This window comes from Euleptes europaea, chromosome 15 (genome assembly GCF_029931775.1).
Source record: "Euleptes europaea isolate rEulEur1 chromosome 15, rEulEur1.hap1, whole genome shotgun sequence".
Lineage (NCBI taxonomy): Eukaryota > Metazoa > Chordata > Lepidosauria > Squamata > Sphaerodactylidae > Euleptes > Euleptes europaea.
Genome location: NC_079326.1, coordinates 13,692,111 through 13,710,063, shown reverse-complemented (window position 1 = coordinate 13,710,063; position 17,953 = coordinate 13,692,111). Strand labels below are relative to the sequence as shown.

The window sequence follows — 17,953 nt, the reverse complement described above, 5'->3', positions numbered from 1 at the left end:
GTGGAATAAAAAGCGATGAAGTATAAAAAGGAATAAAAAAGAGGCAAGGGGAAGAAAAGTGTTGGAAGAATGGGGAGCAAAAATTAGTGAGGGGGTAAGGGAGCAAAATGCAGCGAGTGCGTGGAAAAAAGGAGGTGAAAATGGTGAGGGGCAGCAAAAGTAAAAAACCACTAATGGGGTGGGGAAAGAAGGAAGAAATTTATGAGTGGAGCAGGGAGGAGCAGATGGGATTTCCCTTCTCTGTGAATCTTGTGCATCCTTGCTTGCAATGTATTAACAGTACTCTAGCCATTCTTCTTTCACGCAGGATATTGGCTTAGGAGACCTTCAGATATTTTCCAGAGATGATAGTGCCAATCACTATGCTTCTTTGAAATATTTACACTCTACCTTTCTACTTGAGACCGCTCTGCAAGACACTCAACAATTTATTTAAGCAATGACATGAAAGTCATTAATCAGTCAGCAAAATCAAATTTTGTTATGACTCTGTGTAACGCTCCTAAAGTGTGTGCAAGTCTCTTGTGACCTCTTGGTCTGTTAAAATTGAATGAGGAACCAACCCATGAAATCCCCAAGAGAGTTGTGGGGACAGATGCTCTTCAGGTATTTGTGACTTCAAATTTCTTAGAGCAAAAAATTCCAGCTAAGCCTGTATAACTTAGCTCTGGGCCTGCTTACTGCTTTTGAAACCAATGTCAGGCCCACACAGAATTCCATTGTTCTGCAGACCTCCCCTGATGGTGGTGACTGGAGTGTCCCACATGAAGATGGCCCATGAGGAGCATCCCACATGAAGATGGGTTGAAGTTAAATCAAAAGAGTTTCCATCTAGACCAGTGGTTCCCAACCTTTTTTTTACCAGGGACCACAAGGACTTTTTTGTTCGGTGCAGGGACCCCAAGGTTCAAAATAAAAATTCAGAGAATTTGAAAATAAACTTTAATCATAACTGTTAGTTAAACATTAAACTTAGAATAATATTTGAATATATTTTTATAATAAAGAACTTTTAATTGAAAATATTAATTTATTATGGGTTTATAACTTTGTTTCGTGGACCTTAATTTAGTTCTCACGGACCCCTGGGGGTCCGCGGACCCCCGGTTGGGAACCAGTGATCTAGACATTAGGAAGAATTTTCTAACAGAGCGGTTCCTCAGTGGAACAGGCTTCCTCGGGAGGTGGTAAGCTCCCCTTCCCTGGAGGTTTTTAAGGTTAGATGGCCATTTGTCAGCAATGCTGATTCTGTGACCTTAGTCAGATCATGAGAGGGAGGGCATGTTGGCCATCTTCTGTGCATGGAATAGGGGTCACTGGGGGTGTGGGGGGGAGGTAGTTGTGAATTTCCTGCATTGTGCAAGGGTTGGACTAGATGACCCTGGTGGTCCCTTCCAACTCTATAGTTCTGTAAGTAAGACCAAATGGGATCACAGGAGGATTGTAAGGAGCGAGGAGCCACTGACTGTCCTCCAGAGTCTGTGCTTTTGCAATTATCAATTCAGCTGCATATTAAGGGGATATTATTGGGGTTTAAAGTATAGGATTAGGATCTTCTTAGCTCTGCTTTTAACTTTCTTGAAGAAATGCCAGATTTTCTGGAGTCAGTAGGAGCCTGCCACTGACTTCTGTGGGACCAGGCTCTAACAACACAATGAACTACAAGCTGGGGAGGTAGAGGGCAGAATAGAGATTTCCCGTGTGTGTGTGTGTGTGTGTGTGTGTGTGTGTCCGTAATGTGCCCATGAAGCAGAGGAAACAATTTTCCAGTGTCTGCTGTAGTGGCACTTGGCTTGATTCTGCTTTTGTGGCTTGATGCAGAGACAATACATGGATGAACAGGATCCCAGAAACTTTGGGCTGGCTTACTAGCAATTACCTGTAGCCAAGCCATAATTTTTAGTTGCCACTGATCTTTTCCTTCCAAAGAAGTCATTTGTGCATGCCAGGGATCTTGGAAGAGAGGGATAAGGGCCTGTTCATATCATGCTGGGCTTTGGAGCAAGCACAGCCAGTTCTGCTGGCTTCAAACCTCTGCAGCACAACATGAAATACTCTGGCCCTGAGTGGAAGAAGGGAGGTAGAATTTCTCCGAATGTCCTGGGCTTCGGAGTAGACAGAAATTCCTTTGCCAACTCCAAAGCTAAGCAGCATGACATGAGAAAACAACATTTTCCTTACATTCCCTAGCTAAGGAAGAGGGTCTTTAATGTGGCATTTGGGCAGAGCTGAAGGCATTTGTCCCTTTTGGAGGTGATTTCAGGAATGAGAGCCCGTCTCTTCAGGGGAAATTGGGTCAAAATACTGTTTTGCTCCTTTAAAAATATGATCAGTGTTCATAGGGAGAGTGTACACTGTCTCCTCCTCTTTTTTTCCCAATGGTGAGAAATTGATTTGAAGCATCAAAGTCATGTACTGTTTGGTCTTTTCAAAGAACCACATGAGTTGATTCTTTGGATAAGCTTCACAAAAAATTTAATTTAATGAGAAAGTTGAAAATACCAGATGCTGTGCTAGATAACGCACAAGTGATCTGTTCTTTGGAATATTACTGTATACACATTGGCCCCAAACCAAAAATGATGACGCATTAACAAGATGTGGTGTGAGACAGGCAGCGTCCAGAGAGAGACTGTAGATGGTGACCTCTGAGGAAATATGGCTGGGGAAGCACACCTCCACTCTCACTGTCCAAGTGAGGCTGTCTGCATCTGGATGCAGATGCATGTTGCAGCACTGCTAATCTGCATGTGTAGTCAGGTTGCCTGTGTGCAGTTACAGTCAGTGCTGACCTGTGTGTGTAGCGGTGGAGCTTGGATCTGCTCTTTTTGCCCATGAATTTCCACATCTGTGGAAGGTTTGTTGATGTGGAGCAACTGTACCCTGCATGCAAACACTTAATACTTGAGCAGGGTAAATGCATGGTTAGAGCAGCTGTCTGGAACAGAAGACATAGCCAGGGCAGTAAGCGGTATGCTGGGCAATCTCTGTAAAGCATCTGCAAATATTCTGATAATGGCATCACTTCCTGGGACCCAGAAAGGCTCCTAGTAGTTTTCTACTATAATGTGGTAATGACTATGGGAGGGAGTATCCTGCTGGATGATCCACCATCAACCACCAAGCAGTTCCCCCTTTAAACCCCTCTCAAGCATTGAGGGTGGGGCCTCACTTTCCCTGCTGCTTGTACCCATTGAGGTAAAAGCGGAGGGGGTTTCAGCGTACTCCCTGTTCCCCCTCATCTCCTTTGCCTTCCTCCTTGTAGCTTAGGAGTGAAGGTCTGCCATGTCGTCATGGACCAGCTCCCCTCCTCTTTAAATACCTCCCCACAAGTGGCACAAACCTCGCAGCCGCCAGTGACCCTACCCAGGAGGTAGCACTTCCGTAGCAGGGTGGGCCTCTCCCAGCCTCTGTGATACACTTGCCTGGGGGCTCAGCTGACCAGCCCCACCTCCCATGCAGCATCACAGCTGCTCCTGACCTCTGCACATGTGCCGTCTGCCTAGCCAGTAAGCTGAAAGGCAGGACGGAAGTAGAAGGGTCAAACCCGTTTGTCCTCTGCCCATAGCCCCCAGGTTAACCCAGGTGGCCAATGAGCCCCGGCATGCCCATCAGGGCCACCAGATGCCTGCAGCAGCTGATAGCCAGGTGGACTTGGGATGGCCTGCCCCCAAGCAACGGGAGAAAACCAGGTGTTTTGGGTTGTGCTCAGAATGAGTGATATTGTGTGGATAATCTCCCTGTATCCAGGGGCTTCCGCTTTCTGTGAGGGGGGAAATCCCTGTGTGGAAGTAGCCTATGTTGCCATGCAGTAATCATATTCAACTCTCAGTATAAGGCTTGGTGCTGGAAGCAAAATTGCGAAATACACAAATCTGCACCCTAAAATGCCAGAATCTTGGCACATGGCTTGGCTGATCCTCTTACCACTCACAAGAATTTGCTCCGTGTTATTGTTCTGTTCTGTTCCTGTTAAATGGCAGCTTTCCTGTGGATCACAGATAATGTAAGAATGAAGATGTTTCCTGATTACTGTCTAGCAGCGTATCTGAACTCTAGTTTACCACGACACGTTTAGTGCTCAGAGGATCACGAAGCCTTCTTATACAGAAAGCAGTCTGGTTTCCATTGCTGCCCATCCGGAGGACTATTCTAAAGGCTAAGGACATACTAGTCGGTGTGTATTTCCTTACAGTCATGCCAATCCGACGTGGTGTAAACTGGCCCAGCAGGGTCCCTGCCAAGCAGTGTCCTGATCACTCAGGCCTGAAAGGGTATGCCATTCCATTCAGCCTGTTCTCTGCATTCCTGTGGAGCAGCAGCAGCAGTTTTATTGCGTCTCCCCTCCACCTGCCCCTTTACACTCTCGGCTGGTCTCTTTTGCAGCCAGGATGTTTTTTTTCTTGCCTTTTTTTATTGTTCCAGTGACCTAGCAACTCTGCGCCGATGGAGTCTTGCCAGTCAACTTCCTTTCCGAGCCGTCTGACAGACTCCAACTGCGCTGCCATCAGATCTGAGCAAGCATTGAAATGGTGACAAAACAGGTCTGCCTCACAAAAGCCGTTTCCACTCACCCACCCCTGTTATAGTCCTCGATTGCTTTCTGAGCCCACGGCATCCCATGGCTCAGAAACAAAGGGTTCACATGGAATCTGGCAATGGGGGTAGGTGTTGGGTGGCTGTTGTTCTAAACGCACAAGAGAAACTATTTCTCCATTGGCTTGTGTTGATAAAGCCTAGTGAAATGTTTTAAAATGCTGAGAGTTAATGTGGGCTGGAGGGAAAAAAAGCAGAGACAGGTGACACAAAATTGCTCTATCACCAATTGATGAGCCAAATTGGAGAGCTTGGAGTAAAGCAGAATAAACACATAAGGAGTTGATTCTGGATTGGGTAATACTGATAGCCTTTAAATAGTATTGTGAGATGATACTTAGGCCATTTATGCATGGCTGTTTCCTCTTGGTCACCCCGCCAACTACTTCAGGGCTTTTTGATTATGCATGCATTTTCTGACCATCAGATATCGCCTTGCTCTCCCTGTGCGTTTCCCCTGCGTTTTCTGGATGCTGGCTAAACACAAATCCTGAAAATGTGGGCAAAACATGCAGAAACGCAAGGGGGGAGTGAGGTGACCTCTGACAGTCAGAAAATGCAAGCATAATCAAATCAAAACCCCAAAGCAGTCGGCGGGGTGACTGCGAGACAACAACCATGCATAAATGGCCTTAGAAGACCAAGAGGAAGTGTGCAGTTTCAGCACCTCCTGCCCGATTTATTCAGTGGTCCCTTCAACCATCCTTCTGTCCCACCTCCTATAGGATGGGGGAGTCCTGCTTGCCATAGGAACTGGGAAGGATGGTAGGTTGGAGGGTGGGATTGTTGGAGCGGTGGACTAGGAAGCCCTGATATTCCACCGACTGCATCTGAACAGGCAGAATTTCCAGGTGGCCACCTGACCGTCCTAACATTGAACAAAGTCAGTAAGACAGTTGACAACTTTTGTGCTGGAGATGACACAGAATCATAAAGAGGCTTAACAGAAAGAAAGGCTTCTGCACATTAACACGCATTGGCATTCACCCCACACAAGCAATAATGGTTATATAATTCATGTTCTGCATGCCTTAATTGTTGCCAGATTTTCTTTAGAAGAAAGAAAGATATCCATCAGCAGAAAAAATGTATCAACAGTTTGAGAATGTGTCTCAAAGATGGCATGGGGGTCCTTATGTTGGTAAAAGGCTAGAAGTTTTTTAGGGTATACAAAATGTGGGGGTTTCTAGTTTCAGATATAATCTGACTAAGAAGTAAGAATTAATGGACGTTTTGTCTGTTCCCCAATTTTGTCTCCAACAATTACATTTTGCCTTCTACTTTAGTGTTTTAGTCCAGATTGGGTCCTAACAGGAAGCGTGTTCCCCCCCCCCTGCTTCCACACCACACTGTGGTAAATTTGTGCACTTATAGCTTCCCCCCAGCTTTTCTGCTGTCTTTCCTAAACCTGCTTTACTTTGGTATTTTCGGAAAGATCTCAGCAAAGTCAGGGTGGGTGCTGTGTGGACAGGAAAGTCTTGATTTTTCCCAGTCCCACCCACATTGATACCATTTCCCCTGCCGCTGTGTTCCATAGGTTCTCCCCCACCAAACACCTTTTCAGAGTTTTATGAAAACAAGTAATGCAACATACCACTGTAGCATTATAAAAGGTAGAAGTAAAGGTCCGCTGTGCAAGCACCGGGTCATTCCTGACCCATGGGGTGACGTCACATCCCGACATTTACTAGGCAGACTTTGTTTCCGGGGTGGTTTGCCAGTGCCTTCCCCAGTCATCTTCCCTTTACCCCCAGCAAGCTGGGGACTCATTTCACTGACCTCGGAAGGATGGAAGGCTGAGTCAACCTTGAGCCGGCTACCTGAAACCGACTTCCATCGGGATCGAACTCAGGTCGTGAGCAGAGCTTGGACTGCAGTACTGCAGCTTACCACTCTGCTCCACGGGGCTCCTCAATTGTAGCATTATAACATTATGTCAATTTCTGACCCCCCCCCCCTCAAAGCCCTCTGGTTGCATGGGGTGGAGACTTCAGCCACTGGGGGCAGGGAAATTGTGCGGAAACTTGCCATGTGCAAGCCCTCTTGCCACTGTGTTTTATTGGCATCCTCAGCAGCAACAACAGACCCTCACAGAATTGTAGCCATGTGAGAGACCCTTAGAGCTCACTTTAGTATATCAGGCATTGATTTAACTGGTATGGAACACTCACTTAGCACATCGATATGGAATTCTTACTCTGACTAAAGCAACATCTGTATAATAAAAGTGGAATATAGACTGTGAGTAAGTATACCATCAATACAAAAGTGCATTTAAGACAGGAAATGTCATATTGCTAACATGGTTTGATAAATATAGTCTGTATATTAATGAATAGAACTGTGTATTGATTTCAGAATATGTGATCACACATTTTGTTGGCCATGTGTGACATATAGGTTCTCACAAACCAGACCTTTGTGTGAGTGTTTCCCGGCCACTGCTGGTATGAATGAGCTCCCAAGAATCTTGTATGGCAGCTTTCATAAGTGATCCTTGGAAACCAAAACAAACATGAAATTAATTGCAGTCCCATAATTTCATTACATTGGGTTTGGTTGTGGGTTTTTTTGTAGCTAATAAATCTAGATCTATAAGTACTGCAGAATAAATGCTTCATGGCTGCCCGTGTGCCAGATGTGACTCCCACCACATGTGTGCAGCTGATATATAAATGGTGACACTTGTAACATGCTCTTCCAAGATTGTTTTCATTGTGGTTATCCATGCCTGGATATGTTGGCTGCCCCTCAAGTAAAAGGATTACTTGTATAAGAGATCATCTCCCTTGCTGATAGAACGTACAACAGCCCCTTTGGGGGTGGGGGGTTATCTACATGCTTACCAACTGAACAGAATTGGTTTTCTGTACTGAGTCTTTTCTCAGCGCTGCTCCTTTCAGGAAAAGAACAAGGAAGGAAACTGAAAATCCCAGAGAGCCCCGAGCAGTCCAGATTTAGGACCAAAGCTTTTGTTCGCACAAACTCGCTTGGCTCCAAAACGGCCTCCACCCATAATCATTACATCCGCAGCAGCGTTTGAAAAACACAGCCCGGAGTGGCTTTTCTAGTAGCTGATAAAGGAGATGGCTGAAGTGTGTGGCTGAAGAGGTCAGCTCTGTTCTTTGTTTTCCTTTTCAGCCTTAAAACTTGCTGCTAAGGCTTTCCTGGACAGGCTCAGGAATGAGGGAATTTACATTTTCCTCTGTAATCGTGACTCCAGTGCTAAGAATTACTGTGGATTTGCCAGATTGAGGGCATTACGTTTACAACTCTTTTTTTTCTTCTCATGAAAGTTTTTGCTTTCCGGACTGAATTAAGCATGCTTTTTATTCTGCGTGGTTTAGCGTCCAGAAACATAAAGAAGTATAACTTGAATCTTAAGGTTGTTATGCTCCTTTACTTAGGAGGTATCCTAAAGGAATAACCATTAATTTCAGAGTATTGTATCTGCATTAAAAGAATGTATGACTCTCGTTTTAGAGCAGTACAACATCTGAGAGTGCCAAAACAAACACCATTCTAAATAGAAAGCAGGTCTTCTCTCCCAAATTCCACTGAACAGCCTGTCTCACCTGAAATTATGTATTGTTTATTTAAACCAGTTGTACCCCACCTTTCACCTCAATTGGGACCCAAAGCGGCTTACATTATTCTCTTTTCCTCCACCTTATCCTCATAACAACCCTGTGAGGTGGGTTAGGCTGAGAGCGTGTGACTGGCTCAAGGTCACCACGGCCCAAGTGAGGATTATACTTGGGTCTTCCAGATCTAGTCTGTCATTCTTAATCACTGCAGCACACTGGCTCTCAAATGAGTGGAGTATTGGACTTAGACTAGCCAGCCCCTGTTTCAGATTTTATTTAGCCATGATGCTTGTTAGCGGTGTAAACCTATGCAGTTACTATCATCTAAGCCCACTGATTTCTGTGAGCCTTAACTGGAATGACTGTGCGTAGGATTGTACTGGAAATAACTTTGGTCTATCTACTGTTCCTTTGCCTAACATACATAACAGAGCGGTCGTCAGGATAAAGGTGTGTAACATTATTTTGTTCTAAACTTCTTGGATGGTAGATGGAATACAAAAGTAATAAATATTCTTCAGAATCCAGAGTTAAGGCATATTCCCCAAAATGAGCTATTCAAGAGTCAGTTACTTCCTGCCTTTATTTTAGGCCACACTAGAACTGTACATGCTTACCAACTGAACATTTACACTTCAGGTGTAAATCTTAGCTAAGCTTTCTGGTTATATAATGTGGGTGTTAGACCCCTTCAGTTTCCTCTTTCTAAGTGAAAACTCAGCAGGGATACATTCCCCCGAGATATGATCATCATCATCCATATATCTATTTCCCAAGCGTGGCCCCCATCTGCAAATATGCAAATCCGCAGACTGGGGCCACACTGACTCTAAGCAGTTTTTCCTGTATCTTGCTACCACTCAATTTGCATGACCCATGCAGTAGTCCTCGCAAAAGCCAGTGAAGTGTAGTACTTAGAATTTCAGACTAGGATCTGAGAGACCCAGGTTCAAATCCCCACTCTGCTGTGGACGCTCACTGGGTGACCTTGGGCCAGTCACACCCTCTCAGCCTATCCTACCTCACAAGGTGGTTGTGAGGGGAAAAGATAGAGGAGAATGATGTAAGCTGCTTTGGATCCCCATTGTGTAGAAAGGCAGGGTATGATGAAGTAATAAATAGAGCAGAAGACAGAGCAGATAAAAGGTAGGTTGCTTGGTGCATGTGAAGGAGAGAAGGAAGCAGGGAAAGGTGAGGATATGGGGGCAGCCAGAAGGAGGTAAAGAGGAAATAGTTTGGGGAGTGGGATACAGGGGAAAGTAGGTGCCCCCCACAAATCAGTGCATGTTCCCCAGCATGCAACTGGATCTGTCCAGATTCGGCTACAGCACTGCACAACGTGGCCAGAGTTTTCTTGGGGAGAAAACTGACTTCTTGGGGAGAAAACTGACTCTTTAATAACTCATTTTGGGGAATATGCCTTAAATCTGGATTCTGAAGAATATTTATTACTTTTGTATTCCATCTGCCATCCAAGAAGTTTAGAACAAAATAATGTTACACACCTTTATCCTGACAACCACTCTGTTATGTATGTTAGGCAAAGGAACAGTGGATAGACCAAAGTTATTTTCAGTACAATCCTACGCACAGTCATTCCAGTTAAGGCTCACAGAAATCAGTGGGCTTAGATGATAGTAACTGCATAGGTTTACACCGCTAACAAGCATCATGGCTAAATAAAATCTGAAACGGGCTGGCTAGTCTAAGTCCAATACTCCACTCATTTGAGAGCCAGTGTGCTGCAGTGATTAAGAATGACAGACTAGATCTGGAAGACCCAAGTTTTCTTGGGGAGAAAACTCTGCTAGGAGAAGGGAAAACTGAAGACAAGGTGCAGATAAATGTACATTGGCTGGTGGGCGGGAAGAAGAGAAGGAAAAGGGGGAGGATATGGGAGCTTTCAGTAAAAGGAGAGAGGAAGTAGAGGGGAAGGGGGAAGTGAGCTGCATTTAGTCTGGCCCTCAAACAGGAATTTTCCTACCTTGTGTCAAAATCTGTAACTGCTGGCTGTATTGTTGTACAAACCAGTATGTACAAGCACAGGATACCGTAAGCTATTACGGTATTAACCCAGTACTCAATCCCTGATGACCTTCTAAGACTTTCAGCAGCGAATACACAAGAGACTGGGTCTTTAGGTGTGATGCCCTGTTTGACAGGGCGTTAATTCAGAAGGCACAGTCTGCACCATGGTTCAAATTACTTAAAAGTGACCACCTTAGAGCCCAGTATCTAGCAAAGATTTCAAATTATAACCTTAGAGCAGCATTTTCTGCTCTACACTTTGAAACCATGCCAACGGCTGTTTTAGTTGGGCGGTACAAACAAATCCCCAAGGATCAACACTTGTGTATCTGCAATAGCCGTGTGCAGGAGGATTTACCCCATTATTTACTCCATTGCCCACTCTATGCACAGCCCAGGACTAAGTTTCTGGATGGGCTCCTAGTGGGTACAAACCTCCACTCAGAAAAGGAGAAAATCATATTCTTGCTGTCTGACTCCAATGAGTATATATCTCATAGAACATCATTGTTTGCTCTGGCAGCAAGGAAAATAAGAGCTGAGATAGTTAGCTCTAGAGCAGAACCCCACAAATGATGTTGTTTTTGGTGCTCCGTATCCATGTTAACCCTACTAGATTTTATTTTCTTGTACATGTCTTTTTTAAATATTGTATTACTTTGTGGATGATGTTTTGTGAAGGCCTATGGCCACATACAAATAAATTTCTCACCACCACTCTTCTAACTCCATTGAAGTCAATAGATTTATGGAAGATGCAACTTGCTTAGAACTACATAAAGACAGGAAATGATCTTGCAGTCCAACCGAGATGAGTAAAGCAGCTGGAGGAGGAATTTTGAGCAAGAAAATGGTCAGAGGGGAAGGGTTAAGATGCTCTTCCCTTGCCATTCAATGTATTTGGCTCATCCCCTGTATTTTAGTACCATTTACTCCAGATATGACATGTGGTAGATTTGGCTAACAAGGTTTACTAAATAAAACATGTGATTATTTATTTGGATCTCAACCTCACCTCTTCCCCAAGACTCAGGATAAGTTTTAACAATTCAAAAACATGTATTAATAAGTTAAAATAAAATCAACAGTCTTTAATAAAAATAGGAACAGTGCCTCATTGAACATAATCCTAGTCACAGTAATGCAAACCAAATTAAAAATCCTTAAGCATGCTTTTGAAAGATGCTCAGTCTACTGATGAAGGAGATAACAGTGGTTGAGGGAAAGTCACTGAGAATGCAGTTCTGCATATCTTTATTCAACTCAGCCTGAAACATAGTTTGGTAAGCAATGTTGGTTATTTGGTTATTATTGGAGGGCCATGTTGAGAATTAGATATATTGATAGAGATAGGAATATCTCTATATGGAACATCTTTTCACTTAATGGACCTCAGAAGACCCATTTTATTATTATTTATTTTATTTTGCCATCATATTCCAGTCTTCATTCCAATCCTTATAAATTCAGAGTTCAGTCTGTCGTGCATTTGCATGAGAGGATTACCGGTAGTCAGGCAACACAGATAGGCAGTGGCAAAACCTTTTGTTTCAGTATGATTTTGTTACCATCTTGAAGACTTACGTTATTGCTTGTTTCCTTATAATACATTTTCTAAAATGTTTGATATTTCATTTTGTGCATTAGACCCTTAGTGGTATATGCCCATATCCAAAGAGCAGATGTGCAAAAGGATCTCTGATGCATTCAGATTATCTTGCCAATTTCAGCAGAGGTTTACTTCTTTGTGCTGATGGGTTTGGGTCCATTTTTTGAAATGACTTGAGGAGAGAGTTTATATTGACCAGTATGGGATTAGAAGTGCTATTTTTTATTTTTTTTGGTCAATTTTTTGCATGTGTTGAGCAGATTTCTATAGTGCAGGGTCAGGGTCATACACTGCACAGCACCTGTTTCCCACATTTGTAGCGTATATTGTTGGATGAACTAGGGTCTGTACTAGTGGCCCAGTATTATGCCTCCAGCTGTGGCTGGTCTGAGATGTTACTTTCCAAGACTGCTGTTGAACATAGAGAAGAGATCATATTTTAGGGTGTTCCAAGGTTTATGCTGCTTTGAGCTTTATAGGTTAAATAGAAATCCAGTAGAGCAATGCATGATGATGATGTAGTGTTAGAATTATTAGTTTTTACCTCTTCTTTCTGCCCATTGGGCCCACAGCCCAATAAGTTATTAAAAGGTATTCTAAATTAAAATCAATAGCCCCAATCTACAAACAATTAATGTTTACCAGATGTAATGCACTCCAGACGATCTTGCACTTTCTCCTCCAAATGATCTCTAGTCTAGAGTGTGTTGCAATAAAGTGAGGATGTAGCTCTGGTTATGAAAATATGAGTAATGTTCACGACATCTTAATCTGACAAGGGGTTGGGATTGAGATAACAGTTAACTCACAAGTTAGAGTAAGTGAAAAACACTCTGGCCAGCTGCTATGCGTTTGAATTCCAGGCACACTGATGGATTTAGGAACAACCCAAGACTGCAAAAGTGAATTTTCAGAAGCAGTGAAAACTTGCTGATGCAGAAATCCGTAGCTTCAGACCCCATTTTAGCTAACCAGCATTAATCTGTGCCCCACCACTACTCTTTGGGGTTTCTTTACAAGGAAAGAGTAGAGCTATATACGTAATGGTGTGGGAATAAGAGGCGATGTTTCACCACCGGTAGTAGAATCTGATATTCCAAAAACCTCTGGGATGAGGCTGGGGAGCTGCGTAGGGAAATTGTTGCGTGCCCACACACATACCCAGATTATTCTGCTTGAGTGCTGCTATATAGGGACTGAAGCCTGGACTACATACCAGGTATTGAGTTGCAAATTTGTATGCTGCGCAACCCGCTGGGCTTCAGAATTTCAATTAGAGCAAACAGGCTACAACAAGCAGCTGGTTAAATGGGGAGGGAGGCATGGTTTGCTTATTGTGACACTGTCAGCTATGAGCGTTTTGGACATTTGTGAGGGCCCACTGGAATGCTGATAGCAACGGTGGAATGCGTAAGCTTCCAACAGATGAAAGCAACGCACAGGACAGAATTTGTCAAGTTGCTGCTGTTGCCTTATAGAGACTTAGTAATATGCTATCTGGAAGCATGTGTCTCTGGCTCAGTGTTTAGACAGAGACATCAGCATAAGGGGATAGCTTACCATACTGGCCTCCAGCCTTTCCAGACCTGGGAAGTATCTTCAATCACCAGGCGGCGGCATGGGACCTACTGAACTGCAAACACAGGACAGGAAGTCATATGAAACCAGTGTTGCGAAAGGGCGAGGAGGAGTCAGAGCTGAGACTGTGCCTGTGTCAAGGCTGGGACAGAGGATGATAGACCAAGAGAGCCCTGAAAAGGAACCAGACGCTGAGCACCAGGAAGTGTACCATCTTGAGGAACAAGCCATGTAGGAATCCTCCCTTCCATTGAGTGACTTTGCCTCGCCATCATATTGCCCCTTTCAGTGTGTGTACAAGAAGAGGCAGGAAGTGTGGCATCTTTGCTGCTTCTGTAGATTTGGGGCTGGGGGCTGGAGAGGGTGAGGTTTGAGGAGGGGCCTCAGCGGGATATAATGCCATAGAGTCCACCCTCCAAAGCAGCCATTTTCTCCAGGGGAGCTGATCTCTGTTGTCTGGATATGAGTTATAATTCCGGGAGATCTCCAGGCCCAACCTGGAGGTTGGCAACCCTATCTGCAGCCCATCTGGCTTACTTGTAGGCTTTGCTGCATCGTGATCACCAAATGGTTGTAACCATTCTTAGATGGATTAAATTAAAATAATTGGGAGGATAAATTAGGTCCTCAGAGTATTATTACAAAACTGGGATACATTCCAAAGAACAGTAATTCCAACATCATAAGATTGCAGAGGGGGGAGGGAATTAAGTGATGGATTCCATGGGGCTGCAATGTCTCTTAAAAGGAATTCTGTAGATGATCTGAAAAAATAAATATCCATCATGGCCTTCATCCATAGGGCTGTGAATGTTCTGAAATGTATTGTTTATTGCAAAATGTTCTATCCCTCCTCAGTCATAGGATTTTTAGGTGGCTTCCAATAAAAAGCACAGTAAAATAAAACCTTAAAAATGGCATACCACATCAGATCCAAAGCAAAATACAACAACACGCTAAACAGCTAATTCCCTCCCTCCCCAGCTAGTCAAGGCTTGAGAAAACACAAAGGTCTTCGCCTGCACCTAAACCTCAATAAATGCCAAGAGTGCAACAGCAGAGAAGCACTCCAAAAACGGCATGCTACCCCTTCCGCAAATACCCACATCTGATGGAGGGGGTACTCAGAGCAGGACCACTGATGAAAGGTATCCTTTGGGAACCTTGATTCCAAGCTGTCTCATAACCAGCTGTTTGAATCGTGCCTGGAATCAAATAGGCAGGTAGCGAAGATGCTCTTTTACAAAGCTAGTGAGATAGGATCCTAGTACTTAACGTCTATCCTGTCAGAAACCTCGCTCGGCTGCATTTTGCAGCAGAAATAAGGAACAACAACCCAGAAGGTTCAAGGGGGCCGGGGGATGCTCCCTCTGTCTTTCACGAGCACATGTGGCCTACGTTCATTCCCACATGCTTAGATACTATGTATACGTGATGATGGGTGCAGACACACCCATGCTTTATCTTCTGGTCAAATGATCGTCAATAAACTGAACCGAACTGACACACCCATGCAAAAACACTTTGTTGCCTTGTCTCTTCTGACCAATTGCTCTGTACTTGTTCAGGAATAATTGCAATTACCTCTTGCATTTTTCTTTTCTGTTTTAAAGTTCTGTTCTTCTCTTTTTCAGGCGTTATGAGCAGCCAAAAGACAGTCGAGAGTTCACACACTGAATCAAGGACTTTCAGCTCTGCTACAGACAATGCAGATGCTTTCAGTATCTTTGACAACGATGAAGGAAGAACATTGAGGTTGAGTACAGACAGTGTATCTGTGTCTACAGCTGCCATTGGCAGGACCACATCTTACCCTGAAACAGTACAATCTGGTGATTTAGCCCAGGACTCCTCTTCAGTGATGCAGACCAGAAGAGCTGAGGCGCCATCAAATACTCTGCATATTGCAGAGCTTGAAACAGTGCCTTCGATGACACATTTACCCCACACACCGGTTTCTTTACTGTCAGAGCATAATTTTTCAGGTAAATTTCACCATACCTGGATTCTTTCAGTATCTTAATGGATAACTAAAAGTTGTGAAATAGCAACGCTCCCTGAATAAGGAAGGTAGTTGAGACACAGAGCCATAGTTTCTTTATGCTGTAAAGATTAAATGTTACATTTTTGTAATTAATCATTGTTGGAAAACACTGGAAAATGAAAACAAGATCCAAGTTCAGCAGAAGCTCATACGGCAGACGCAGCATCCACCGATGAGAGGGAGAAGAAGAAAGCACCATCACCAGTGAGCTTCGTGAAGTAGCAACAGAGCTACAGCAGCACTCCATAGGCCCACATCTACTGAGTGAGTAGAGGAAGTCAGCTTGAGTACAGACATCATTGACTGGCGCCGGGTTCCAGTTCCCACTCAGTAGCTGTGCGCCTGCAGAGTGCTGCAGACTGGGCCTGGCAGCTCTGTTGCTACCTCCTGAAACTCTCTAGTAGGGTGCTGCCTCTACCCGCCTTCAGTGGCGGACACTGGGCTATTGCCTGTGCCCTGCCCCAACCCACAAGCCACTGCTGTCTAGAGTTTCAGCATCATAAAGGAGAAGAACTTCAAAGTGTATGCCAAATAAAGCTGGATCCTACATGAGACAGAAATGATTGTTAATTAAGACTCTAGGATGTATTTGTTATTTTGCATAATTGTGTTCTGTTTTTGGATTACAAGGGTGAGAAGGAGAAAATGTCGGAAGCTTCCAGAATAACTGTTCAGCCTCCACCCCTCTTGACTTATTAGGCACTACACATGTATATGCAAGCTTAAGTTTCAAAAGTTTAAGGTCTAGAAACTTGCTTTTCTTAACAAAAGAGATTTTTTAAAAATAAAAGCTGATATTCCCAGCTTTCAGTGTGAAGTCTCTACCAAGAATCAGATCCCATAATTGTAAGAATGTATACAGTCTTGCCTTTAAGATCTAACATAGGGAAATGGCAGACACATTTTATTTCAAATGAAGATAGTCATGGAAGGCTACAGTTTTAATTGATGGAAGAGCAGGATGGGAGAGGTGCTTAATCTTTTCTCCTCAGAACATTTTTATGCTCAAAATCCTAACCCGCCATGGGTGGAAGAGCAGCTGGGAAAGCAACTTTGAATGTAGGATCACCAGAAGGTGAAAGATTAAGGACTCCACTCTGCATTTTTCTTGCATCCAAGACTGTAATCCTCCATGTCTGCTTTTCATTCAAAAAGCTATGAGACGGTTACAAGTATCTGCCATGTCACATCCAGTTTGGCCGACATAAAACACAGGCTGCAATCTTAATAATACTTTCCTGGGAGTGAATGAAATGGGACTTCCTTCTACGCACACCTGCTTAGGATTGCTCCCATAATTAAAGTTAAGCCTACCAAGGCCGTGACATTAAATGTGCACCAAGAATGGAATCCTCTCTGGCTTCATAAGGTTTGTGTGTGTTAAACACCTTGACTATCACTTTGTTAGAGCCTTGAGGTGTAATTCTTTTTCATTTTTCAGCCACTGGAAGCAGCCACCATAGAGACAGCAGCTGGGATGTAGAAAGCACAACATCCAGTTTGCATAATGAAAGCATGAACAGTTCAGCTTTTACAGTCAACAAAGAAAGGACTTCACAGTTTCTTGGAGACAGCGTCACACTGACTGACTCAGCAACAAAAGACTCTGTTTCTCAGACAGAAATCACTATATCTTCTGATCAAACCCAGTTTTCCTCACAGGCAACACAGTCAAGAGGAAGCAGTACAACATCAAGTATCATACATTTTCCTGAATCTTTAGCAAGAATTGGGCTTACCCATTCTTACCTGTCTCCAAATACTGGTAAGTTTACTTGTCTTTAAGATTATTCCTTCCTTAATTGCAATAAAGTAGCATATGTTGTTTTTAAATAATAATGCAGTATTTATATTCTATATACTAACTTGTCAGACTTCAGTACCTCGTTGCATCTCAGCAATAGTAAACTTCACTCCAGACGTTGCAGAGAGTTTAAAATTTTATTTAGAAAGCAAACGGGTTCAGTAGGTCTATACAAACTTAAGGTCAGAATACAGATGGGGGCAATACAGGGTGTCTTTATAGGGGACATACAATAGGATTGATTACAGTAATGTCAGAACAGTGGAGTGAAAATTGAAGATGGAGTGAAAATTGGAGGGAGGAACATTAATAATTTGTGATATGCTGATGACACTACATTATTGGCAGAAAATAGTGAAGATTTGAAACAACTACTGCTATAAGTTAAAAGAGAAAGTGCCAAAGCAGGACTACAGCTGAACATCAAGAAAACAAAAGTAATGACTACAGGAGAATTACACAACTTTAAGGTTGACAATGAGGAAATTGAAATTGTTCAAGACTTTCTATTCCTTGGCTCCACCATCAACCAAAAGGGAGACTGCAGCCAAGAAATTAGAAGGAGATTGAGACTGGGAAGGGCAGCCATGAAGGAGCTAGAAAAGATTTTGAAGTGTAAGGATGTGACTCTGGCCACCAAGACTAGATTAATTCATGCCATCATATTCCCTATTACTATGTATGGGTGTGAAAGCTGGACAATGAAG

General features: G+C 43.5%; 1 protein-coding gene across 1 annotated transcript in view; it reads left to right on the top strand.

Annotated features, from left to right (window-relative positions):
* Positions 1-17,953, top strand: part of LOC130487655 (protein HEG homolog 1-like) — a 71,782-nt gene that overhangs the window by 17,402 nt on the left and 36,427 nt on the right. Inside the window, exons 2-3 of the mRNA XM_056861155.1 lie at positions 15,033-15,383; positions 16,884-17,207. Of these exons, the coding sequence (XP_056717133.1) occupies positions 15,033-15,383; positions 16,884-17,207 (675 nt within the window). The remainder of the gene's footprint in view (positions 1-15,032; positions 15,384-16,883; positions 17,208-17,953) is intronic.